Raw genomic sequence first — 27,439 nt, forward strand, 5'->3', positions numbered from 1 at the left:
TGTCTTTGTACATGGCACTTATTCACTGATGCAGCTTGGGAATTCCTGTCCCAACAAGGGAACTTGATACCCAGTGGCTCCAGTTTCTGGATCATATACCGCTTTGGAGATATCACAGTGGGACTACTGGCTCGACTGGGAAATGATCAAGCATGTGACTGTGAGAAAGTGCCATCTTTCTTGCATGGTATGCCCCCACTTTTTGCTAAATTGCTGAATGTACTTTGACTGAGTGTACCCTGGACTCCTGCCAATCAGGTGCCCAGGGCCTATGTTCCTTCCTTAAAACACACAAACTCCAAATTGGCAAACCCTGGCCACATGTCAGCCCCTAGTAAATGGTACCCAGGGCCTTGTGACCAGGGAAGGCCCCTAAGGGCTGCAGCACTCATTGTGCCACCCTTAGGGGCCCTGTACCCTTACACACACACACTGCCTTTGCAGGCTGAGTGACTGGGTGCAGGACAAAATGAAGAGTCGACATGGCACACATCTCTGTGTGCCATGCCCAACACCCACACTGCCACGGCATATGTCAATCACCCCTCTGGCTGGGTGCCTTATGCCCATGGCGTCGGCACAGGAGCAGGAGCCCTGTGCCCCTACAGTACCCATGTCCATTCCCGGGCACTGTAAGTGCAGTGCTGCCATTTAAGAGTACATGGTGCTGAGAGCTCGTCAAACACGAGCTCCACAGCACCATAATGGCAACACTAAAGACTGGGAAGTTTGGTATCAAACTTCTCAGCACATTAAACCCACACTGATGCCAGTGTGAGATTTAATGTACCAAGCACCCCAGAGGGCATCTTAGAGATGCCCTCCTACAACTAACCTACAATCCACGTCTGCTCTGAGGCTGCCCAGGCTGCCACACAGCAGACACGTTGCTGGACCCCTGGGTGGGAGGGCCCCTGCTCTCCCGGGCCTGCAACAATGGACATCCTGGGAGAGGTGATAAATCTCCTCCCCCAGGATGAGCAAAGGGAAGCTTCAAAGGCCTGCCGCCTCTAGGAGTTTCCCCAGGCCACTGCAACCCCCCACTCTGGCGGGAAGCTTGGCCGTAAACCCCATACAAGGACAGGGGATGTGCCAGCCTGCCTGCCCACCCCACCCCTCAGGTGGGGGAGGCGATGTGAAGCACATCTCCGGGCTCTCGCCATCTTGAAGATGGGAGGCCCTACCCTATCAGGATTAGGCTACTGCCCCCCTCCCACAGGAGAGGGGCAGGATAGGGGGTGTACCCACCCCAGGACAGGGACCCATTGGTCCCTGACCTTCACCTACCTGTAACGCCCCTAAATCTAGTATTTAGGGGCACCCTGAACCTTCCTTCCCCAGATCCCAGATTCGAAACTACAAGAAGAGCAAGAAGAACAAAGACCTGCCCTGCAGCTGCTGAAAAGAGGAAGACACGAACTGCTTTGGCCCCAGCCCTACCAGCCTGTCGACCCTCGAACCTGCTCCTGCGCGGCATCTCTTGTGGCCAGCAACCTCAGAAACCCCGGAGGACCTGGCTACCTTTGAACTCTGATTCCCTGGGACTCCCATGAGTAGAGGCTCTACTCAGAACCTACCTTTCACCCCTGGCAGCAGCCCGAAACCGCGATCCCAGCCCACTCTGCACCCGCCAAGCCTGGCCGGTGCCGGAGTGAACTAAACCCACGAGGACGACCCCACGGCGACTGTGACCCCGAGTCCGGCACCCAAGGACCCCCTCGACTATCCTGAAGAAGCTTGCAGCCTCAGAACCAAGTGCCACCCCAACCGCGATCAACAAGAGGGTAAGATTTCCGACATCAAAAGGCACCCCTGCACCCGGCGCCCCACGGCCCTCTGTGCCCAATCCCGGGGTACCTACCTATCCTTCAACTACCCAACTTACCCCTCGAAGTGGTGGTGGCACCCGAAGAGTCCTCGTCCCCGAGCCTGCAGCCTTTTTCCAAACCGGAGATTTCCCATAGAAATCAATTGAGTGCCCGACGGCTCAAAAGCACCCTGCAGCCTGCCGCCCGAGTGGCCCTGGCAGTGAAAACTCTACTCTAACCTACTTCCCCACTTGCCCTGAGTAAGTGACCAGGAGCCCAGCTCCCACAGCCGCGTGGCTTGCCCGACAGCAGCCACCAACCAAGGCCCCCCTATCCCTTATAGGATAGCATTGGGCCTAACTCTCTCTGCACCCGGCCGTCCTGAAACCGCTGAGGGTGAACTAACTGTACCTACCTGACACTGGGGGACCCCTGAGTCTATGCCCAGAACTTCAACTCTGCCAGTCGAGTACTTACCCTTAAACCGCTAACTTCATTTTCCTCATAGGGTAACATGAGAAGTGTTGATTTCTGCAATTTCTAAATATTCCTCAAAAATCGTATAACATCTGAAAACGTAATTACTTACCTGTTTTGGATAAATGTCCCAGTACTGAGTCTAGACACCCAGTACTGGATTACAAAAGTAACGATAACCTACTGTACCTGTAACCTACATTTCCTTCCATAGGGAATCATTGATTGAAAATATTTCAGAGCAAACAAAGTGCTCACTTTTGAAATAGCTAAATATTAGTTAAAAATCATTACAGTACCAAAGTCGACTTTTAACAGCTGATTCTGAGAACTGACCCAGGACTGGATCTAGGATCCAAGCCTGGAATTACAAAAGTAATCTACAAAGTAATCTGTTGCATATAATCTGAATTTATCATTGAGCTCAATGTATTGTGTGTAGAAATAGAGTTGCCTACTGCAACTATTTGTAACGGTTTACTAAAAAGTCAATTGCATATACAAAAGTATTTTTATGAAACATCTCCTGTCGAGAAAGTATATTTTAATTCCAAGTGTTGGTTCTAAAATAAAACGAGCATATATTTTTTATATACAAACCATTGGCCTAGAGTTCAGTTATTGAGTGTGTGGAACTATTTGCTGACTGAGTGTGTACAACAAATGCTTTACACGTCCTCTGATACTGCCTTACTGCTCGACCAGGCTACCACTTTGTAGAGTAAGGTTATATCTAACTTTAACCTCTGTTAAACCCTTGGGGTCTGTGGACTCTGTACACCCTGTACCTATTAATGAACAGTATATACAGAGCCACTTTCTCACAGTGACCACTTAAAAGATACAAACACCAGAGAGTTGTATTTACATGTTAAGTACCTTATTTCATTTAACTGGGGACTATGCCTCCTGAGCTATGAAACTGGACTGGCAGAAAATGCTCTTCTCCACCCTTGGAGGAGTGGTTGAACTTTTATATATAAAGCAGAACCCTTTCATTTTCTACTGCTCCCACCATGACCATTACTGGAGTTTAAGTTCTGGCCCCCAGGCCCTTACCAGTACTGGTTGTAAAAGAAACTGAGGAGTCCTGCACACCAATGTAGAAGAAGCTTTTTGACCATGAGTGGGACCTCCGTTTGGCTGCTGTGTACCTTCGAGACTGGGCTCAAGTTGGGTATGCCTGTGAACATAGTTTGCTTCTGGGACCTATACAGCGACTCGATGTTTACCTGCACAAGGAGCTGCACTTAGCATTTTAGGAGTAGCTGTCTTTATTCCAGAAGACCTACACAATCCCAGCTACTTGGAAGATGTTGCTTGACATTATCAAATGGAATTTGGTTACCCAGGATTACCTTAAACCATGTGTACAGCTGGTCATAAGAATAAAGCTTGAGAAATATAATCTGGGTCATGAAGCTGCATTGTCTTGTTTTTGAAAGATTGAGCCTTTGACTTCATCATCTGCATCCTTTCCAGAAGGAGCAAGAGGCAGTTTATCTCAGTCCTGATGTGGGGCCCAGTTGGAGGTCTTCCTGATTCCAGGACCTTTTAAATCGTCCTTGCTTATAGGGTTGGAAAGATATTTTCATATTGTGTCAGAATTGTGTCCCCTTACACTACTTGTGTGAGGTGAGCCAGCTCACTTTCACTAAATAACTTTATTGATACCAGCAATGTTGGACACTGCCCAGTAACTGCTGAGTGCCGCAAGATCCCCAAAAGACCTGACAATTTGTTTACCTTACTAGCTAATCTTAAGACTAGAGGCAATCCCTCAGTTTTATGTTTTTCAACCAACCACAGTGAGTGTTTATGGTGTATGAGTCCTCAGTATGGCACCAAGTTGTGTGATCATTGCTATTCCATGAATATTTAGTCCATCAGGGAGTGGGAGGCTAAATAGATGATGCTGCCTTAAAAAGGTCAATGTATGTCTTCTAGGTGCATAACTAGAATACGTACAGATTAAGAACCAAGTCCAGATGTCATAGCAGATCTCACAAGAAGCACACATGGGTTTATAAGGGCTTTCCTAGCCATGCTAAAAAATGTAAAAGTCTAAGGAGAAGTTGCCTTCCTTTTCAGAGCAAACGTTGATGCTGAAGCCTGTTGGTTTTACAAAAAAGCTTTATAGCACAGTGCATAAATACAGTGTCTTCGGTGATTGAATGCCTGTTGATCTGACACAAGTAGGCTCTGGAGCTACACTATCAGTCGTGACTGTAGCTCCCCCTTCTCCAGAGACACTATCTAAGTGAGTCTTGGTGGTGTTCCCTCAGCAGGCATCCTCAGTACTTCCTTTTGCACCACTTGCCCTAATGGGCAGTGTACTGAACTAGACATCTGTGTTGTTAGCGACCTCAGCACTGCAGATTTATTCTTAGGCTGTCCAAATTCTACATACTGAAAAATCAAAGATGGAAAAATATTTAACCGCAGTAGAATTTTCCGATCTTCCTCCTGTCATGGTGAAGAATTGTATGTCTTCCTATGACTTTCATTTTTAAAAGTATTTGAGGGCCTAAACCTAGATATGTGGATAAATGACTTGAGGGGGGATCTGTATTGCATAACCTTCTTTCTTCAGTTCTTGTTTTTTAATGTCTAAAGAAAATAACCTGAATATGTGAAAAGAACTATGACTAGAATATTACAATGAGTTTAAAAACATGTAGTTCATCAGTGCTGCCTACGCCCTTGTTTATTTTCCTATTTTTTACAAAGAAAAGCATGCAAACGTTGATATTTAATAATTATATTACTTCAAGCTAAGAAAAAAAGATGGTCTACAAAGGATGATATTGTAAGAAAAGTGCTCTCTTCTTGCATGGTTTCCCCCACTGTTTGCTAAACTGCTGATGTACTTTGACTGAGTGTGCCTTGGGTTCCTGCCAAACAGGTACGCAGGGCCTATGTTCTTTCCCTGAAACTGCATTTAGACAAAACTCAATTGGCACTCTTTGGCTCAGGTCAGTCCCTGGTAAATGGTACCACAGGTACCAAGGGCACTGTGGCGAGGGAAGACCTCTAAGGGCTGCACCACTTATTGTGCCACCCTTAGATGCCCTGTACCTTTACACACACACACACACACACTGCCTTTTGCAGACTGCGTGTTTTGGTGCAGAACAAAGTGAAAAGTCGACATGGCACACATCGCTGTGTGCCATGCCTACAACCCACTGCCCTGGCATAGGTGAGCCGCCCCTCTAGCTGGGTGCACTATACCAGTGATGAGGGTACAGGTGCATGAGCCCTGTACCCCTACAGTGTCTAAGCCAATTAATAGTAATTCCCTACAGTGTCTAAGCCAATTCTTAGTAATGACATTGAGAGTATATGATGCTGGGAGTTTGTCATTACGAACTCCACAGTACCATATAGCTTTACTGAAAACTGGGATGTTTGATATCAAATTTCTCAGCACATTAAACTCACACTGATGCCAGTGTGGTATTTAATGAAAAATGCACACAGGGGGGGATCTTGGAGATGCCCCTGAAAAACGACCTAACACTAGTGGCTGAGTGTCTGCTCACCAGCTGCCACCACCAGACATGTTACTGGACTCCTGGGTCCAGAGCCTGCTGCTCTCCGGGGTCTTAAACGATGCATATCCTGGGAGGAGGTGCCACGCCTCCTCCCCAAGGATTGGCACGGTCCGCGAAGGGGAAGCTTCAAAGTCTTTCCGCCTTTGTGAGTGTGCCCACCTTTGCCAACCCCACCCCTCAGATGGGGGAGGCGAGGTGAAGCACAACTATCTGAAAGAAACATGTCCGTTATAGTTTTGCAGCGTGAATCTTTCTGAATTCACTATGCTGTGCATTATTCCCCTATCTTGTGGTTGGGTCCGGAATCGTCGTTTTTTTTTTTTTTTTTTTCGTGGCCCAGGTGGGCGGCGACGTCCCACCATTTGGCGTCCTTCGTGACGTTGGCGCGCTTCCTGCAGAAGCTCCCACCTTTGGTCGCCATCTTCAGATTCTTTTTTCTGCCATTGTGTCTGGATCGTTGCCGAACAGTTCCAGAGTTTTGGAAGAGGAATCTAGCAAAATCGAAGAAAATCGACAAAGAAGCAAGTTCAACTACACCGGACTACAGATCAGGTACCCGGAGCGACGAGGAAGAAGTTTTAACAAACAAAACTTCAACGGAGAATGCGCTCGCAGGGGGACCCTGAGCGCGGGGATGGACAAAACACCATTCACGTTTTGCACCAATTGCCACCACAAGTACGCCCAGAAGGATCAGCATCCAGTCTGCAACCTCTGCCTGCCGCTTGACCACAGATGCGAAGACTGCAACGCCTGCTCAGCGTTTACACCCAAGACCCTTAGAGTAAGGGAGAGGCAGAGAAGGGCGAACCACAACATGCAGGGGCCACCTCCAGTGCTACGAGACTTGGGCCTCTCCAGTGGAGAAGAGGACAACATCGCCGGAGGACTGCACGGTCGTTGAGGTCCATAAGAAGACGTTGAAGGAGGTAAGGGAGTCGTCAACCCCTAAACATCCAAGCAACACTTGAAAGAGTAAAGCAAAAGCCCCGTGCGACACTCGTAGAAGTGAAGCTAAGTCCTTGAAAGCAACAGCCTCTAGGGACAGTCAACCAAGCGGATCCTTCGAAAAGGACTCCCAATCGGTAAAAAGCCTCAAAGACGTCGAAGGTTGCCCTCGAGAAGGACACCTCGGCGCCGAGGAAAGAAGGGCCCACATCGTCGTCGACGGCCCGAAGAGAAACGCTCCAATCCTCGACGCCAAACACGCCGCCGAGATGGAGAGGAAGAAAAGGAGGCTCGAGGCCGAAATGGCGCGCCTCCTACAGCGGAAAAAGGACTTTGACGAGAAGATGAGCCAATACACCATTCCGCCGAAACCCGCGGTCGAAGTCGAAAGGGACGACGAAGATGCAGAACCGCCGAAAACGCCCGAACCAGTCGAGGAACTGGGAGAAGACGACTACTATTTCTAGGGAGAAGGCGACGAAGATCTGCAATCCTATCTGGACTCGATGTCCTCGGAGGCACAAGACGTGGAATGGCAAGACCTTGACGCAGAATCGCCGGAAGAAGGCATAGACACTTACCCTTCGAGGCCCTCGCCACCAGACGACATAGGGATCTATAACATGGTCGTACAGAAGGCTGCACAGACTTATGGAGTGAAAATGGAGGAGGAGAAACCCAAGGAATGTTTCCTCATGGAAACTCTACTGCCTCAACAGACTAGGAGCTAATTCCTGCCCATGCTCCCTAGTGTGCTGGACCAGGGAAGAGAGGCCTTTAAGGAGCCAGTAGTATGCAAAGCTGTGACACCTAGGACAGCGAAGAAGTACAAACATTCTTCAAAGGACCCTGCATACATCCAAGGGTCAGTGCCAGTCGACTCCATAATTGCAGCAACGGCTAGGAAGAGGGCTAATGTTCCCACAAATGCCGGACCACCTCCAGACAAGGAGAGCAGGAGGATGGACCTCACTGGGAGATAGGTGGAGAGAAATGCGGCAATACATTGGCGTATCACAAATTCCAATGCCCCGATTAACGGGCACGCATACCAACACTGGGATGAGGTAGGGCAGCTCCTAAAGCCTCGACCAGACCAGTACCAACAAAGGGCAGCTCGCCTGGTAGAGGAAGGAAAGAACATGGCGAACACATGCCTGAAATCGGCATTGGATGCTGCAGAAACATCGAGCAGGCTAATGATGATAGGAGTGACTAAGAGAAGACACGCATGGCTCAGAATTTCGGGATTCAAGCCAGAGGTATAAAGTAACATCTTAAATACACCCTTTAATGGAGAGCAACTGTTCGGCACACCAGTGGACGACAAGTTGGCGCAGCTCAAGAAGGACAACGAAACAGCAAGGTCCATGGGAGCATTGCAGTTCAGAGGAATGAGAAGAGGCACACCCACGGGAAGACCGGGTGGTAGAGGAGGCAACGTGCCTAGCACATCGCACCAAACGTCCCATCAAAGCTACCAAGGTAACAACCAAGGCCAGCAGGGGCAGCAGCAGCAGAGCTGGCAGTACCAGCCCGGGGGCAGTCCTTTCGATGGTGTGGGAACGGAAGAGGACAAACACGAAGAGGAGGCCAGCAGCCCTCCACCAAGTGACTCCAACATGGAACAGGCCCCCACCGTAGCAACACCTCGGGGTGGGCGGAAGGACTGCAGCCGAACTTTCACAACAAGCAGTACCTCGAACACTCCACACCGGTAGGGGGAAGAATTAGAGACTTCCTCCAGGAATGGAGGAAGGTCACATTGGACAAATGGATACTAAACATCCGACAATACGGATACTGTATAGAGTTTAAAAAACAGCCTCCAAATAGAAAACCAAGAAGCAAGACACACTCCGCAAAGGAGCTCCTTGCTCTTGGAGCTAGAGGCGCAGGATCTGCTCAGCAAGGAGGCAATAGAGGTTGTACCAAAAAACCAAAGGAACAAAGTGGTTTACTCAACTTACTTCCTGGTGCCAAAGGTGGACGAAACACTAAGACCTAACCTAGATCTACGGTTCCAGAACAAATTCATAAGAACCCAAAGGTTCAAGATGACTTCCCTACAAGAGGTAATACCACAAATACAACAAGGGGACTTCATGGCTACTATAGATTTAAAGGTCGCATACTTACACATCCCCATCAAACACAAGCGCCTGCTAAGGTTTGTGATCAACCAAAGCCACTACCAGTTCATAGTACTGGCATTCGGCCTGGAATCCGCTCCAAGGGTGTTTACAAAATGCCTAGCAGCTGTCTCAGCACACCTACGAAGACAAGGAATATACATATACCCCTATCTCGACAACTGGCTCGTAAAGGCAAGTTTGTACAGCCAATGCAAACGGCACATCCAGCAGGTCATACTAACACTGACAAGACTGGTTTTCTCGATCCATTGGGAGAAATCGTCAACAGAACCAGAACAAATCAAGATATTCTTAGGGGCAGGGATCGACACCATACATGCCAAAATGTTTCCCAGCAGGAAGAGAACATTGACATTACTGAAGGAAACGCGTCAATACAGCAAGGGGCAAGTTCTGACAGTGAGGACGGCGAGCAAGCTGATGGGAATTATGGCATCATGCCTCCACCTAGTCCCAAATATCCGACTACACATGAGACCATTCCAGGAATGGATACAACAGCAATGGTCACAGGCCACCTCTTTTTTTTTTTAATCTACGACTCCTGGTGCACGTAGAGATGCCCGGCTTCAAGGAATGCGGTTCCTGTAGCCGAAAGATGTCGGTTACGGATCCGCACTGTGTGTTCCTCTTTTACCTGGAGCGCCACCACGACCCCAAGTCGTGCTCCAACTGCCGGTCCATGGCTCCAAAGGCCTTGCGGGAGTGGTCCTGAACTCTCCTTGAGCGCCGGCAGTAGGCTCCGTGCCGTTCGATGTCCCGGTCGCAAGGGAGGTCGAGGGACTGGTCGCTGAGCCATCATCATTCCTCCAAGTCTTCGGAGTCTACGCACTCGGGGTCGGGTAAGTCGAAGCATAGGAAGAAGTCAAAGAAGCATTGTCTCTCTTCGACTTCTCCCCGTCGGTTGGCTGACGCGACAAGGGATGCGGGCGGTGCACCTCCCGCGGCTCTGCACGCGAAGCCTGAAGAGTCGACTCAGAGTTTCCCATCCTTCCCGGGGCCGAAGCAACTCCTGCCCAGCTTCGTAAATTTTACGAGGCCATGCACGCCATCTTTGAGCAGCCCGAACCCGACAGCGCGCATTCGGGTTCCCAGGGACTCGGTTGGGGGGCCTAGGCCTTCTCCGCCGTTGACTCCGGTGCCTCAGGCCCCTCTTGGATCCATGCCTGGTTCCGGAACGGCTCCAGTTGACCTTATTACACTGGCGCCGCTTCCTCCGGCACCGCTACCGCAACAGACAAAGCAACCCAAAGGAGATGGCACAATCCAACATTCTCATGTACTGTGACACAGGATTGCAAGGATAGAAGGATAGGAACTTTCAGAAAAGTATCTACTTTAGCTGCTACGTGCATCAAAGTGGTTAATATATTGCCTCTTATTTGACACAATGATAGATGTGGTCAGATATTGCTCTATACTTCGAACATAAAATGGACAATAAGGAGGAGGTGGTGAATGGTGTTCAAAGAGCTGGAGAAAGATCTTCGCTGCAGTGATCATTCCCACTATGGACATTGGTACTTCAGGATTCTGACTAATGAAAGATGCTGTGGTCCTCTGATACCAAAGATGGCTATGGTGCACATTGTTCTGTCCAGAATTTCATTTTAGATATGCCATTTGATACAGTGTCCTTATTTACCCATCATGTGTAGGAAGATCACTAGAGATACTTAAGTGCAGATGCCAAATGCATTTTTGCGTAGTTCTGGGGTGAGGCCTTCATTTTATGGAGTATTTCAACCTCGGCAAAAACATTTATGCACAAACAACCACTTGAAAAGAAAGTTAGTCCCCAGAGTAACTGTAGGAGGATTTCACTTGGTTTGCTATTATGGGAGACCGTAACAAAAGGCGAATGAGCTTTGGATAGTTTCGATATTGCCAGGAATCGGAATTTGCAGACACATCTGCTGTGCTCCGCCAAGGAAAATGGTACATCAGCACCTTCACTGACTACAATCTGGAACTGTCTCCATATAAATTTCAATGTTTTTTACCTAGCCTGTTGCAGGATGCAGTACCATATGTGGCCAAAAGAGGTCCCTTTGGACGTCTTTTGGCCACATATATTACAGCCGCTGCAAAGTTGAGTTATTGGCACTATATATGCCAATGTTTTTTTATCTAGCCATGTTGCCGGGTGCAATACCATATGTGGCCAAAAGAGGTCCCATGGGACCTCTTGGTCACATATGGTACTGCACCTTGCTGAAGATATGGTAAATCCACCCTGCCCATAATGCATTGTTTGCAAGACAGTGCCACAGTACATTCAGGCGACGCTCTGGAGGGTGCAGGTAAAAAACCAGCAACCACGCACATAATTTAGGATGTTGGGGATCACAAGGGCTGCGGGTGCAGGGGTGCCTTTAGACATCGGAATTCCTCTTATCGGGCCGGTCGTGGAGGGGAGAACCCTTTGAATTCACACAGGCTCTGTCATGGAGGTCAGCCAATGCTGGATTCGAAGTCTGGGTCGCTGGGGAGACTTCACTGGACAGGTTAGCCACTTAGACTCGGGCTGTGGGCGTCTGGAGCGGAGTGGGCAGGACTTGCAGTTCCAGATGGCACAGGAGTCTTTGGAGTTTAATTCTTCTGGATGTGTCTACTGTCCCTGGGAGTTTGGAGTCTTTTTCAAGGGCATCAGTCCTCCCGGGGTTTTCAGCGGTCACTGAATGCAAGACAGGTTGCCTATTTTTTGCAGGCTCATCAAAGCTGGAAACAGGCCGATAGGGCTCGGGCCAAGGCAGTTGTCATCTTCAGGTTTCTCTAAAGGGTTGGCTTCCGGGATGTCTTCTCTCTTCTTAGGTCATCGCAGATCAAGTTTTCAGGTCTGGATAAGCCACCTAAATTCTAAATTTAGGGTCTTTCAACAGTAGTAGCCGGTAGGGCCAATGTGGACCTTACCTAGGCTGAGTACACCCTCAGTTATGCCCCCTCCTGTGTGAGGTGACATAGACCTAGTACTGATTGGAGGGGTTGTCACATCTTCAAGACTGTGTGGACTGAACGTTGTTTCACCTCGCCTCCCCCACCGTAGGGGTAGAGTTGGGCGCACCTCCTTTTCTTCTAGATTTTCCTGCCAGTTTTCCCACCCAAAGAGGGGGTGTCAACCTGGGGCTGCCATCTACTGCTAGCAGCAGAGGCTGGGGGTCAGGCACTATCCCATCCTGGGGAGGAGGTGTGACACCTCTACCCAGGATGTGAATTGTTTTCGGTGCCAGAGAGCAGAGGCTCTCCATCCAGGGCTCCAGAAACATGTCTGTGTGTGGCAGGCTGCCTAAAGCCAGTCAGTGACCACACCAGGGTCGGTAGATTTTCAGGGGGCACCTCTTGGGTATTTGGTGTAATAAATCTCACACTGGCATCAGTGCGGATGTATTACAAGGATTTGTTTGGTACCAAACACTCCTTGTTTCAGTGAAGCCATCCTGGTGCTAGTGAACTTGTTGAGTTCCCACCCTGTGTACTCTTCATGGCTTTCTTGGCACTCACAATATTTAAGAATTGACTTAAATATTGTATGAGCAACTATTCGTGCAGATCTGCCCTCACCTGTGGTATAGTGCACCCTGCCTTAGGGTTGTAAGGCCTGCTAGAGAGGTGACTTGCCTATACCTTCAGGCATTGCTGGCTGGCATGGTGCTCAGGCCGGGTGCCTTGTCGACTGTCGTTTTTCACCTCATAGGGCATCCCAGCTGCAAAGGCAGTGGCATGGCCGTAGTGAGGAGGTCCCAGGCTACCCTCTTCAGCTTCCAGGCCCTTGGTAACCAGGGTACCACTGACTAGAGACTTACAAAGGGGCAGAAGTACCAATTGTGGATATGTTTGAGGGGAAAAAGCACTGATTTCCCCATTGACTTCAGCAGAAGCGTTCAAGGCTACCCTTGCGACCAGCACCTCTGCACCCGGACACACCAGGCAGTTAAACCAAAATTGCTGGTGGTTCTAAGGACCTTGGCCCCTACTTACTTTCCTTAAGTCCAGAAAAACAAGCCTGTAAGTCGATTGCAAGTATACCTATGCAGTGAATGTTTCTCTCATAGGATAACATTACTGCGTTCGAGGCTCATGCCTCAAATCTGGAAGATGTATTTTCTGAAAATCAGTACTTGAAAAGTATTACTTGATCCCGAAGATCTTGGTGTTTAAATTCATTTTAAAAATCTGATATTTTTCTAAATTGGTTTTGGATTTCCTTATTGTGTGTGCCTCATTTATTGACTGTGTGTGTGCAACAAATGCCTAACACTCCCCTTTGATAAGCCTAAACTACTTAACCACACTACCACAAAAAGAGCATTTGGGATTTTTTAAAAAGCCCCTGTAAACCAATAAGGGTCATCTGGACTATTTGGATAGTGTACCCCTCGGAGGCACTACATAAATAATTTGCTTTCCTACAATGAGTGTCAAGACATATCCCTCAACCTGAGTGCGCTCCTCCACATGTCCTGTTACCTGGAGAACTACACCAAGTTGGCCCTCATTTAACTACTGTCCCTGTCATAGGTTTAGCATGTGGAGCCATCTCAGTGGCAGCATACCATGTTCTATGAATCCGTAGTTGTGACTAGACCTCTTTAAATCTGTTTCTGGAGTTGGGACATCCTGGCTCATTCATATTAAGTTTGGCTTCTATGCGCTATCCCAGATCCTAACCGAGAGAGAGAGACAGAGAGAGAGAGACCGACCGACCCCTTTGAGTGAATGAAGATCTGCAGGTTCCATATTGATTCTCTTCCCTTTTTCTGTGCACAGGGTTGAGGTGAGCTTTTCCCAGAAAGTGGAAGTGTTTTGCTGACATTTCTGAAGCGGGAAGGATTAGTCCTAGACAATGAAGTAGAGAAAGAGTAGACAAACCTCCTGTAGAAATTGGATTAGATCATTCTGCTGCGATAGGCTGTTAATTCGTCTTCCTGAGCATTGCCATTTGGTGGATGGCGGGCTTGAAGGATAGTGCTGCACTTCTGTTGTTCAGAATAAGGGTCCTTTGGATGTGGCTAGCCTTTTGTCTCTTTTCTGATCATTCTGTGTGGCTGTGGATGAGCTAGGTACCGAAAGCTCATCCATCTTTGTGCCACTGTTCAGGGTACTCCAGTCTGGAGGCTTCTCTGTTTTGAGGGGCATCACTGTGTACAAAGGCTGTGTCTGGAGAACAGCTTGAGAAGACGGATGAAAGAAGAACCACCACAAACCAGTTCTAAAAGGGCTGACTGAGTCAACATCCCCTGTCTACTTTGTATAAATGTAGGAGCCTCTGTCCCACTTGAACCATTTGCAAGTTCTCTTCAACCAAGTAAGGCAGTGCTCCACAGACTACTAAAGAGAGGACTGTTGTGTGACCAAAGATGGTGTCTGCCTGATAGCCAGCTTCCACAAGGCGAGGCACATCTTTTTGTCTTTGCTTGAAGGGAGGAGCCTGCCAATCATGCAGAGCTGAAGCACCAGTACTGTGTGGGTACGCCGGCTGAACAAAGACTGAGAGAAGAGCAATCTTCATCCCTGAAGCATGTGGACGATTCCCAGAGGAATTCTGGACCACATCTGTTTCTGATCTTGAGAAGCTTTGTCCCAAGGCAGAGTATGCCACAGTTTAATGTTTGTACCAAGGAGATGTACATGCCTTACAAGTAAGTTATATGCCCAAGATGTGACCAATCAAAAGTTTGTTACAAGGTGGACCATGCAGCTGTCATTCAGCGATTATGTCAGAGAAATACTTTGTGCTGCCTCCTTGATCATCACTGTGGCCCTTGTGCTTCTGTGACACCTGACGTTGGCAGCCCATTGACCACATCTCAAAAGTGACCCAGAAGAGGTCCTTCGCTCGCCTAAGTTTACAATTAACAGTGAGGATGTTGATCCCTGCTGTTGTTTTCTAGTGGCCCAACTCAGATTACAGATCAAGCCTTAAACCGACTCATCTCTCCCAGAAGCGGGAGTGAGTTGAAATGTGTGACTTTGGCCAAATTGCCAGAATGCGACTCTTAGGCTTGCACTGTGGCGAGACTATAAAGGCACTCAACATTAAGAATTTAACTTTAAGGTAATTTGCACCTATGCTTAAAAACATGCCTGAGACACTGCCCCGTGGGTAGACCTGCCTAGATTTGCCAATTGGTTGTAGGGAGAAGACCAGAGAGATGTGGGGCAGAATGCATGGTGTCTTAGCCCATGCGCCTATATAAGAATGTTGCCTGTTTAATTTGCTGTGGAGTGTTACGTTTTAATTATGTAGATTAAAAATCTTTTCTTTGTCAAGGTAACGCACTGGGTTGTACATTATTTTTTTGCACTATTAGGCCATTGTTGAGTGCTTGGTTTGCTCACCCCCTCACTACTTCCCTGTAAAGCATGTCCGAAGCAAATAGCCCCATCAACTACAGTTAAGGCCCAGTGGCACATACTGGCCCGTTGCCCACTGAAGGGGGTCTGACACTGAGGGTCCCCCACAGAACGACAAACGGGAATGATTAAAATATGCAAATGTTTGGGAGATAGTAATTCTGGAGAGCTGTAGTTGCAAATAAGTAACTTGTTTCCCCTACACCACCAACTTAACAGTGTACCATCTTCCTTAAATTAACATGCGCCCATCCAACCTTCTTAAGAAGAAATCGTAACTTGTAGAGCTGAAATACTCTTGGTAATATGGTTCTGTAAGAAATTGTTAAAGCAGTAACAAATTTGAAGTTTCTTTCTACACCTTAGATGTCTTTTTATTTTGTGGATTAAATGGAAATTCATTTAAAGTTTTGTCTTTCAAAAATGTTTGCTTTGCCTTTACAGAGTGACATATTAAAAGAAGATGCTCTGCGTTTCTTGGTAAGTGCAAGTGTCATGTTTTATGTTCACATTACCGTTGTGTTTTGTTCTACAGTTTTTTAAAGGCAGATAATTCACATCTGAAAACATTATTGATAGACAAAGTAGATTGGTGAATTTTACTTTCTGGTTAATTGTTGTTTACCAACTTCTAGTAAATGTTTTTCAACTGGTTTGACTTGTGTTCTAAGCTCTAGCCTTGTATCTACCATGTATTTGAGTGAAAAGTATTTCATTGGGGTCATCAGAAAACACATTCCATCCCTGCTAGGCAGTCACACGGTTGGGCCTTTGATCTTCAGAATAAAGTACAGAAAAGTTGTTGCCTCCACAGAAGAAAAGTAATTTTTGTAGAATGTTTTTATTTATAACACAGAGACTAGTTACACAGCATTTCATAGAATAGACATTAACCTAGTAAATTTGCAAACAAACTTTCTCCCTCAGAACGAACAACTAAGCAAACCTCATAATAATTTTCCTTAGATGGCAACCTGTACAAGTGGTTAGTGGTAGAAATTTGAATGGCTGAAAAGAGATGTGTAGCACACCTGTTAGCCAAACGATGACAACTCTGCACTGAGGAATTAAGGGGGTAATTAAGTAACCAAGGTAACATTGAAGCGCCAGGTTGTCAGCCCCTTCCTAAATTTAAGATGTCAATGTATAAGTTTGAGGTGAAGTGGGGCAGAGTTCTGGTACTTGGATGCCAAAAAGAAGGTCCATCCGCTAGTGTTTGTCGGTTATGTGGAGCCAAGAGCAGAAAGGTCAAAGAAGAGGAGAGTGAACGGACAGGGCAGTAGAGCTTGCATGTTTCCTGAGGTAGATGGGTGGACCTGCATTATGGATAGGATGATGTGCAGTGCAGAGGTTTTGAAAAAGGTGCGCTTCTGAATGGGGAGCCAATGCAGTTCTTTAAGTCTAGAGGAAGCAGAAGAATGAAGGGGGTGTTTCAGTATCAACTGGGCAGCACAACTTTAAATGACCTGTAGCCTATTAAGTAATGTCCTGGAGATGCCCAAATGAGTAAATACAGGCTTGATATCACCAACAGTTGCACTACTGTTTTCGGGAAGGCATTGTGGAGAAAAAGAAGAGTTTTTCTGAGTATTTTCATAGAGAAGCAGCTGTCAGTGACTTGACCTTCCTAAGATGAAAAAATGAACTATTATTCTAAGATTTCTGGCTGATGAAGTGGCAGATAGAAGTGGTCTAAGATTAACAGACCTCAATGATGATCAGAAGAATAAATCCTTTCCAATTGAATTGCTCCTGGGTATGGACAAAGTTATCATTGATGGAAATGATAGTCTGGTTGTCGGTTGCGTATGACATGATGTTGAATCCAAAAGTACAGAATGATTTTGCAAGAGGGGCAAGAAGGAACATAGTAGTATCCTGCAGTTGCCCCAAGATTTATTTGGATGGGTGAAAGGGATGACCGAGATCTGGAGGATAGGATAAGAACAGAACCACTTGACTGCATTTTTGCAAATGCAGAGCTGATGCAAAGTGGAGATCAGCAGAGGATGGGATTCAGTATCAAAAGCTACAGATAGATCTGAGAGGGCAAGGGTGACTGATCCTCTCTTGTCCAGGATAAGTCTTGGGTTGTTAGAGAGAGAATAACAGGTTCTTCAGCATTGAATCCTTCATAGCATGTGAATCTATGAAAGATACCAATACTGGGGAACTACAGGTTCGAGGCGTATGAGCGGCAGATCACACACTTAGGATAGTAGATCGCCATCTGGTGTTGGGCTTGGATGCTTGCAGGTTGTTGTTGTCTTCGGAAGAAGTCTTTGGTCACGAGATAGGTGACTCCTCCTTTAGACGACAGTGCGCATGGGCATCAACTCCATCGTTAGATTGGTTTTTAGGTCGAGGACCGTCCGGTCTGCCGAAGGCAGAACCGGAAGTCGGAGATTTAATGTTTCTGAGAGTGGCTCCTTAGCCCGCCTCTCTTTTTGCCTCTCCTCCATTGGCTGGCTTCCTAAACGGAGGCCAGCCATTGGAGGAGAGAGCCGTCCCTCCAAATAGGCTCCGTCTTTTTCAGATTTGGGGGCGTGTTCCGTTCTGTTCTTTCCACTTTTTAGCCACGCCCCCGAATCTGAAACCGCCGCTGCGTTTCTCCGAGGCATTTCTGCTTCGCCTCGGAGAAAGGCGGTGGTGTTCAGGGCGATTCCCTCAAGCACGTAAGACTTGTTAGTTTCTCCCGACCGCTGTGGCCTCCCAGCTCTCTCTCCCCGCCTCCTCTTCGACCCCCGCTTGTCTTCCTCCCTGCCCTTTGAGTCCCCTTTCTCCCCTCTTTGACTACCTTGTGTCTTCCTCTCTCTCTTATTTCACTTCCTCCCTCGCTCCACCTCTCCCTTCCTGACTTTTCTTGCCCACCATCTCCCTCTCCTGTTGGAGGTCCTGGCCGGCTTGTTACGCCTTCCCCATTTCTCCCTCCCCCTTCTTTAACTGGCTGCCTCTTCCCCGCGTAGCCGCGCACTCCTCGGTGATCCTCGGCAGAGAGCAGCCGTTGCACGGCCATAATGATGGAGAACAGGGTGTTCTGCTGCTTCGCTTTCTACGCGGCTGCCCTGGTGCTCAAGATGTTCCTGCTGGCGATCCTTACCGGCCAGCTGCGGCTGCGCAGGAAGGTGGGTGCCCCCGGCCTGATCCCCTCCCACCCCTGCTGGCATGTGCACGTGATGGGCCTGACACCCCGTGCTGGCATGTGTGCGAGAGTGTGACTGACCCCGCGTCCGGCTTACGCCCATGTCAAACCCTCTCCTTTGACTGATCCTTACCAAACTCCAGAGGGAACATTAAGAAGAGACAGTTCTAGCCGGCCAGATTGCGCGTGAGGGCTTGAGTTGCCGGGTGTGTGGTTGTATGAGGGCGACTGTGGCCAGATTGCGCAAGAGGTCTTGGGGTGTCGGGTGTGTAGTTGTCTGAGGGTGACTGTGGCCAGATTGCGAGTGAGGTCTTGGGGTGTCGGGTGTGTGGTTGCCTGAGGGTGACTGTGGCCAGAGTGTGTGTGAGGTCCTGCTGGTGTCGGGTGTGTGGTTAAGTGTGTGACTGTGGCCAGACTGGGTGTGAGGTGTTGCGGGTGTCGGGTGTGTGGTTGTCTGTGTGTGACTGTACGTGTTCTTGTGTATGCTTTTCTGTATGCCTCATTTTGTACCTGTGTGCCACCAGTATTCGAACTGTCCGTGTGGCCCTGTTGTTTGTGTGTGTACGTTTGTGTATATTCACCACCGAGGATGTTATCCAGACTCTTTCCTCTCAGCCTGGAGCCGACTCTTTCCTTCTCCTATTCGTCAAGCCCGTCTCCACAGTACTCTCTCTGGTCGGTGTAGCCCTTTAATTAATAGCGCTTTGGAGCCCTATGAGGCGATGCACAAAGACCGGTAAAGATAGTGTCCAGAAGCGCCGAGTTTTCCTGCTTTCCTTGTTTGCTGCGCTGCTTTGTGCAAGTGCCGCGAAGCATCTGACTACCGCTATATGTCACGCCGTAAACCTAGCGACCTTAATAGGATGTAGGACCTTACCTCCTCGTTACCCCACCCCCCAAGTAATTACTTAATGAGGCCGCCGCGCCTCACTGACACACCCACTTCCCTCCACCCCCATCACACCTCCTGTTTTAGTTTACACATGCCCCACCTCCCCACCTAGTACAGTTGGCCTGGTCCCAACAGGCTGGAGGGAGGGGTTAATTAATTAGGTTGAAAACCTTACTTGGAGTAATGCAATTACGTAATTAAAGCAGTAACTATAGGGAAACAGAAGGTTTAGCAAGAGCTGAAACAATGTAGGCTCCCAGGAGCACAACCTTACACCCCACAACCCACACCACCGAGTAAGTAAACCCCTGGCATCGTGTTATCAAGTACGTCACAAGGTACGTGGAAGTATTCATTCCTTTCTTTTCTCCAGCCGGGGTCTCTGCACCCACAACCCTGCACTCACCGCAACTCCCCATCTGCACTTCATCAGGTTAGAAAACGTTGCTCAACAAATCATAACTTATTCTAGTGTTTCGCGTTTGCTCCGCCTCCTGCCTGACACTTGTATTAATTACACCGGTGGCTCTCAGCAGCCGATGCCCGCCTCTGACTTCCAGAAGTGCCAGTGTCGAGGGGTCCGTGCCAGCCTTCCGTTAAAGTGCAGTGCCCGTGTCTGCCAAGGGAACCAAAACAAACAAGTCTTTATCGAGACAATGTTTAGTTTTACTGTCCGGCACATCCATGCTTTCACCCTGATGCTGTGACGCGCAACCAATAAAACACGAGGCCACCACAGTCATTACCAAAAGAACATACTGTTTCGCTCCTAAGCCTGAGGGGTGCAGCAGACGACCTTGGTGTGGGGGCGGGGGTCCCCTCTAGCGGTGGCCGGGCCAACAGAGTAACAGGGAGAGCCGAGCCAAGGGTCTGGCTCGGATCGTAGAGCCCGTGCCCGAGCCGAGCTCTGAAAATGCGTTATGCGAACCATGCAGAAAGCATCACGTAAAATATGAGTGGCTAAAGTTCAAGAAGTGCATTTCTACAGCACGTGGGGTCTTTGACATTAAAAGGGCACATCATACCACTGTACTGAGGAGTACTCACTAAAGGGATACTTTCGTACACTTTGTACTCGTACTTGAAAGTACTTTCGTACACGATAATGAAGCAGAGACCTTTGCTGGAATAAAGGTGCAAAGTAGTCTGTTGTGAAGTGATCTTAAACCCTTGGGCACGTGCTCTGTAAAACTGACAACATATATCGTGGATTCTGCCTATGACCCATACTGTAGTATCGTCCACACAGAAGCAGAACAACGCACAAATCCTTGATGTCAAGAGCTACCCTTCCAGGGACTGGATTGCACAGTGTAGATTGGGAAATCTACGATCAGTTCCGGCTTCTGTGCATCACTGAACTGTGATCTTAGGCTAATTCTTTATTTTACCGAACCTCCTTTTTGTCGTTATCACACATGGAGGCTGTCCTGTTTTCAGTGTGTCCTGTCTGTGGATTTCAAAGGTGAAATCATTGCTGATCGGTGTTTATTTGGTATTCTGAACCTGCAAAATAGAAACAAGCATTGGCATAGCTTTTAGGACCTTATAAGTATTTAGTTATGCAACTGTTGCATAGTTAAACACTATTGCATTCTGGGAGTTGTAGTGGTAGCTGACAACCTTTGAAACGCATCGGTCGGGGGAAGAGGGGGGGCTATTACCTTGGTTTTGAAGGCAATGCTTGGGAGTGGACTTTGTGTCATCTGGTGTAACCCGCTGGCACCCTTGTGTGTTCTTGTTTTTTTTTTTCTGCCTCCTTTGTTTGTTCTTGTGGGTGGTTTTTAGGTCGAGGACCGTCCGGTCTGCCGAAGGCAGAACCGGAAGTCGGAGATTTAATGTTTCTGAGAGTGGCTCCTTAGCCCGCCTCTCTTTTTGCCTCTCCTCCATTGGCTGGCTTCCTAAACGGAGGCCAGCCATTGGAGGAGAGAGCCGTCCCTCCAAATAGGCTCCATCTTTTTCAGATTCGGGGGCGTATTTCGTGCTGTTCTTTCCACTTTTTAGCAACGCCCTTTTTAGGCGTGTTTTTCTCTCCTCCTGCCAATGGCAAGAGGTGAGAAAAAGAAACACCCCCCCGAATCTGAAACCGCCGCTGCGTTTCTCCGAGGCATTTCTTCTTCGCCTCGGAGAAAGGCGGCGGTGTTCATGGCGTCCTCTCCCCCTAGCTAGGACAGTAGCACCTGCGTTTTACTGGTTGATTAAGTCCTCTCATGTTGAGCGTACAAAACTTTAAGTGGCTTGACCTGCTTTAGGAGTAACCAGGTAGGTGTTTGTTATGGGATGCAGCCTCATGTCGAGCCTGAAGTTATTGCTAAAATGCACATAGAGCCCTGCAGCTGACACTCTGGGGAGCTCTGGTACACACACACTACTCATGGGCGCGTCGGCAGTGCAGTCAGGGAGGGACTCAATACACACGGGGTCTAGAGAGACCCTCAGCTCGCTCATACGGGAGCGTTGATATACAAAGAGGCGTAGGAAGCCCTGATCGGCGCGCACGTACTACACATTGGAGACTCGGAGCTCAGAGAGTACACAACCGGGGCAAGGGTAAAGCTGTGGTACTCGCAGAGCCAGGACAGACTTCGAGTGCGCAAACAGGGTACATATACGGGGAGCCACAGAGCACTACGCAAGGGAGCCAAGGAACACACCAACAGTACAGAGCGAGGGATGGTAGAGAGCTCAGGTGCTAACAGTGACCCGGAGAGACCAACAGAGCGCGCACACAGTACAGAGCCAGGCCCGCGTGGAGAGATTTGGTGAACACAGAGCGCCGTGAGCCCTGCGCACACACACACAGGAGCTCTGGAGCACGCACCACCCTGAGAAACCGTGTGTCTTCGCAGTCCCCAGAGGCGCGCTAATGCGCACAGAGGCCCGGGAAGACTGGTTCTGTAGCGCACAAATCCCTGGGGTACCTCTGAGCACGCTTGTAATAAAGAGCCCCAGAGGGACGTGACGCGCACAGGGTAGAGAGGTGTGTGTGTGTAAGAGCACACCGATACATACACGGGGCGGGACTCTTGTGAGCACACAGTACAAAGCCGATGATCGCGCTCGTGCACTGACCACAGGGGATCCCTGATCTACGCATAGACTGGTGAACGCATGTGGTACAAAGACCACGGTGGCTGCGCAGCACCGAAAACCCAGCAGGGAAATGAGTGCGTAGTCTATCGTGGTGGAGAGTACGGGGAACCCCCGGTGCGCACAGATAGCGCAGACCCCGAATCTCCGCAGCGCAGTTAGAATAGAAGACATCAGGTGACTAATGGGCTCTTTGTCTACTGTTGAACGGCGTTGCCTGTTACCTTGCTTTTGTTTTTCTTCTGCTCTGGAATATTGAACTGAGAGGATCGGGTGTAACAAGTTACTAATTTGTAGTAATTTCACATCACTGTTTCACTACCTCACTCTCTCTCACTACACAACTCTCTCTACCTCACTATCTCACAACTTCTCTCTCTCAAAACATCACTACCTCACTCTCTAGCTCACAACTTCACTCTCTCTCACTCTCAATCACTCTCCATCTCACTACCTCACTCTTTCTATCTCACTAACTCACTTTCACTCTCTCTTTCACTACCTCTCTCTATCTCACTACATCACAACATCACTCTATGCTTATATATCACTACCTCACAACATCCTTCTCCCTCACTACCTCACTCTTTCACTCTCACTACCTCACTCTCTCTCTCACTACCTCACTCTCTATTTCAATACCTCACTCTCTCTCTCTCTATCTCACTACCTCACGCTCTCTCTGCTAATGCAATAGGTATCACATATGCAAAAAAAAAAGCTAATGCCAATAGAAATGATAATGCCATTTATTTAGGGATACAAAAATGATAAAAAATAATGAACAATACCAATAGCTCTACCTATAATATTGCCGAGACCATTGCATTGTAAATGCTTGTTTCCGCCATTGGGTTCCGATGCAATTTTTCTGCTCCGGTTGGAAATATCAATTCCAAGCTTTTCGAAGCGAAAAACTTCACAACAAAACATCGAAACACCTTCATCCTCGACATCGATTACATCGGCTCGATTCCGGACGTCGACGCGGGCCGCTGGGCCTATCCACGCCTTGAGGCCTACGGCTCATGGAAAGGACGCCGTTCAAAAAATGCCCCCAGTGTGGAGCAAAATTTCCGCACAGTGACCACCACAAAGTCTGCAACCTGTGCCTATCACCAGAACACGACGAGTCCAGCTGTCCAGCCTGCGCATCGTTTCGATCCAAAAAGACCATTCAGGATCGAAGGGCTCAACGCCACATCATGGCACAAAGACCAGCTCCGGAACCAGAGGACATCTTTGATGAAGGCCCCGATGTCCCGGAAGAAGATTCCGAAGATCTGCAAATAATTTCCGAAGCAGACGACTCGGACGACCCCATCACTCCTGGGCAACGTGTGAGTACTACTGCCCCTGCCCCAATCCCACCAAAACCAAAGGCATTGGTCAAGACTTCGCCTGCTGGCCCCAGTTGAGACCGAAAACATCCTTCAGAAGCCCAGCCTCCGGGCTCGGCTCCGAAGAAACATAAGCCTTCCGGTAGCTCGGGACCGAGCAAACCGCATGTCATTGTCCAACCTGCACCATCGGCACCGAAGACAAAAGACCACTCTGCACCGAAATCGGCTCTGAAGCCCTCGGCCTCGAAAACACCAAGGCCAATAGACACACCGGTACCGAAGGTTCCCAAACCCACAGATACACCTTCAGCTCCGAAAACCACATTGGCACCGAAACAATCATCGGTACCGAAACCACCGGCTAAGGACTCACATACGCCTCCTAAAGCCAAACAAGCTACCGACCAACCAAAACCTCGATCGGAACCGAAAAAATCGGTACCAAAGACTGTTCCTGAAGAACAAGAACTTTTTTCATCCAGACCCATGGCAGAAAAAGATCTATATCAACCCCAAGACTGGACATGTCACCGCGGTGCCATGTAAAAAACGGAAGCTGGACACACCACCTGCCCCAGTTCCTGTAAATAGGAAGGACTCTTCAACATCCCCTATCCCTCCTTCCTCTCCCATACTGCCTCCTATCCCACCCCCTCGGCCTACACCACAATTACCTATACCCTCCATCTCTTTCACCACCACCACAAGATGATTATGATGACCTAGGGGGTGAGGGTGATCCTAATGATCCGTTCACGGATCCAGACACCTCACCACTGGATGATTGGGCATTCCCCTTACCAGACATGCCTGACCCTCAGCCATATCCCTCAAAACCATCGCCTCCTGACGATCACCTAGGGTTTGGACAGTTATTAAATAGAGCACCACGGCGTCACAATGCACTCAGACGCACCAGAGGAAGACTTCCTATTAGACACTTTCGAACAGTCTCAAAAGTCTGTACAAATTCTACCCATGATTAAAGGAGTCATAAATCATGCCTCCGAAGTCTTTAAAGACCCCGTTCGTGCCAGGGTTCTCAACCCACGGATCGAAAAGAAATATAGGCCTGCTCCTGAAGATCCTAACTACATCAAGTGCCAACACCCTTTGGATTCTTTGGTCGTTTCCAATGCTCGGAAACGCGCCAACTCCCAAACCACAGGAGATACACCACCCCCCAACAAAGAATCCAAATTATTAGAAACCTCTGGCAAAAGAGTAGCAGCACAAGCCGCTAATCACTGGCGTATTGCCAACACCCAAGCCCTACTAGCACGCTATGACAGGGCCCACTACGATCAATGAGAGACTCTCTTACAACATCTGCCAGACCAATACAAAACCCAGGCAAATGACTTCATTCCGGAGGGAAAGCTCATTTCAAATGCAGCAATTAAATGTGCACTTGACGCTGCAGACACCGCATCTAGAGCAATTAACACAAGTGTACTCCTTCGACATGCATGGCTACGCATCTCAGGCTTTAAGCCAGAGGCACAAACTACCATACTAGTCAGCCATTCAATCAGGAACAGCTCTTTGGGCCAGCAGTAGACGCTGCCCTTGAAAAAACGAAAAAGGACACTGTGACGGCTAAGTCCATGGGAGCATTACAATCTCCCCAACCACGCGGCTCCTTTCGGCGCTCCTTCTATAGAGGAGCCTCCAAAAATATTGGAATGGACACCTCCTCTACATTCAAAACCCCCACACACACATCCCCCAGTAGAGGATATTTTAGAGGCGGATACAGAGGAAACAACAAGGGGCGACGTCGAGGTAATAATAACACTCGCACCTCCCCTGCCACAAAACAGTGACTTTCCTCCACTCCCCCCAGACCATTCCACTCCGGTCGACAAATTATCCAGTATGGTTACTGCCTGGAACTCACAACTATCCCCCCCATATACCACCCAAACAGCGTTCCATGTCACAAGACCATCTTACACTCCTCAAACAAGAGGTTCTCTCATTGCTTCAAAAGCACGCAATAGAACCAGTTCCCTTGGAACATCAGGGTACAGGGGTATATTCACTCTACTTCCTAATCCCAAAAAGGAAGGGACTCTAAGACCAATACACTACCTCAGACCCCTAAATCTATATATCAACTCAGATCATTTCCATATGATCACTCTTCAACAAGTGCTCCCACTACTACAACAAGGTGAATTCCTTAACACACTAGATCTCAAGGACGCCTACTTCCACATTCCCATACATCCTGCCCAAAGGAGGTATTTAAGGTTTGTGGTGGACGGACAACACTACCAGTTTACAGTCCTCCCATTCGGGGTAACAACCACACCCAGAGTATTCACAAAATGTCTAGCAGTAGTAGCAGCACATCCCAGACGGCAACAAATTCATGTCTTCCTGTACCTAGACGACTGGATAATAAAAGCCAAATCATTCAACAAGTGTGTTCTACACACTCGCCAAACTATCCAAATTTTACACAACTTGGGATTCATAATAAACTATCCCAAATCTCACCTCCAACCTGCTCACATACATCAGTATCTAGGAGCCACAATAAACACCTCCACAGCCCGAGCATATCCCAATCCAGCCAGGATAGTCAATATGCAAGCGTCATGCATCTTCATTGTGCCTTTTGCCAGACTTCAAATGCGCCCCTTGCAAGAATGTTTAGCACGTCAGTGGAACCAGGCTCACGGACAATTTACGGATCTGGTGTTGGTGAACAGCCGCACACATCGCTCTCTCAAATGGTGCAACATAACAAACCTCTCCAAAGGGCGGCCGTTCCTAGAGCCTCTTCCACAGATAGTGCTGACAACGGATGCATCGCTCACAAGATGGGGAACCCACCTCCTCGGCCACACCACTCAGGGCAAATGGACCACTTAACAAAAAATGCTCCATATCAATTACCTGGAACTGCTAGCAGTGTTCCTAGCGCTAAAATCATTCCAACTACATCTCCAAAACAAAACTGTCCTCATTCGGACAGACAACATGACAGCCATGTATTACATACAGAAACAAGGAGGCACGCATTCTCTCCAGCTGTCCCAGCTCACACACAACATTTGAAGATGGGCCATTCCCCAGAAAATATACCTACTTGCAGAACACCTTCCAGGGGTTCACAATCAGATTGCCGATCTGTTAAGTCGACAAACTCAACAGATCCACGAATGGGAACTACATCCCCAAGTTCTAATACCCTTTTTCCAACAATGGGGCCAACCAGACTTAGATCTGTTCGCCACACACGAAAACCCAAAATGCCCAACCTTCGCCGCCAGGTTTCCCCACCCGAGCAATGCAATATGGATGAACTGGTCAGGCAGATTTGCGTACTCTTTTCCGCCTCTCCCACTCATTCCATTAGTGGTACGCAAGCTCAGGCAACAGTCTCTCAAACTGATCTTAGTAGCTCCCACATGGGCACGCCAACCGTGGTTCCCAACACTACTGGAACTCTCGCTAGTGCCCCACCAAAACTACATCTCTCCCCGTCCTTATTAACCCAGAACCATGGAGAAATCAGACACCCAGATCCAGGTCAACTGAACCTGGCAATCTGGCTCCTGAAGTCCTAGAGTTCGGTTTTCTTAACCTACCACCAGACTGCATGAATATTATAAGGGAGGCCAGACGACCAACCACTAGAGCCTGCTACGCTGCAAAATG

The 27,439-nt window shown here is 48.5% G+C and overlaps 1 protein-coding gene across 4 annotated transcripts in view; it reads left to right on the plus strand.

Annotated features, from left to right (window-relative positions):
• The window catches only part of LOC146831607 (uncharacterized), a 331,737-nt gene that overhangs the window by 162,694 nt on the left and 141,604 nt on the right, over positions 1-27,439 (plus strand). For all 4 annotated transcript variants that reach the window (XM_085605955.1, XM_085605956.1, XM_085605957.1 and 1 more), the window contains one exon: positions 15,745-15,780. In XM_085605955.1, the coding sequence (XP_085462081.1) occupies positions 15,745-15,780 (36 nt within the window). The remainder of the gene's footprint in view (positions 1-15,744; positions 15,781-27,439) is intronic.

This window comes from Triturus cristatus, chromosome 5_1, assembly GCF_964204655.1.
Source record: "Triturus cristatus chromosome 5_1, aTriCri1.1, whole genome shotgun sequence".
NCBI lineage: Eukaryota > Metazoa > Chordata > Amphibia > Caudata > Salamandridae > Triturus > Triturus cristatus.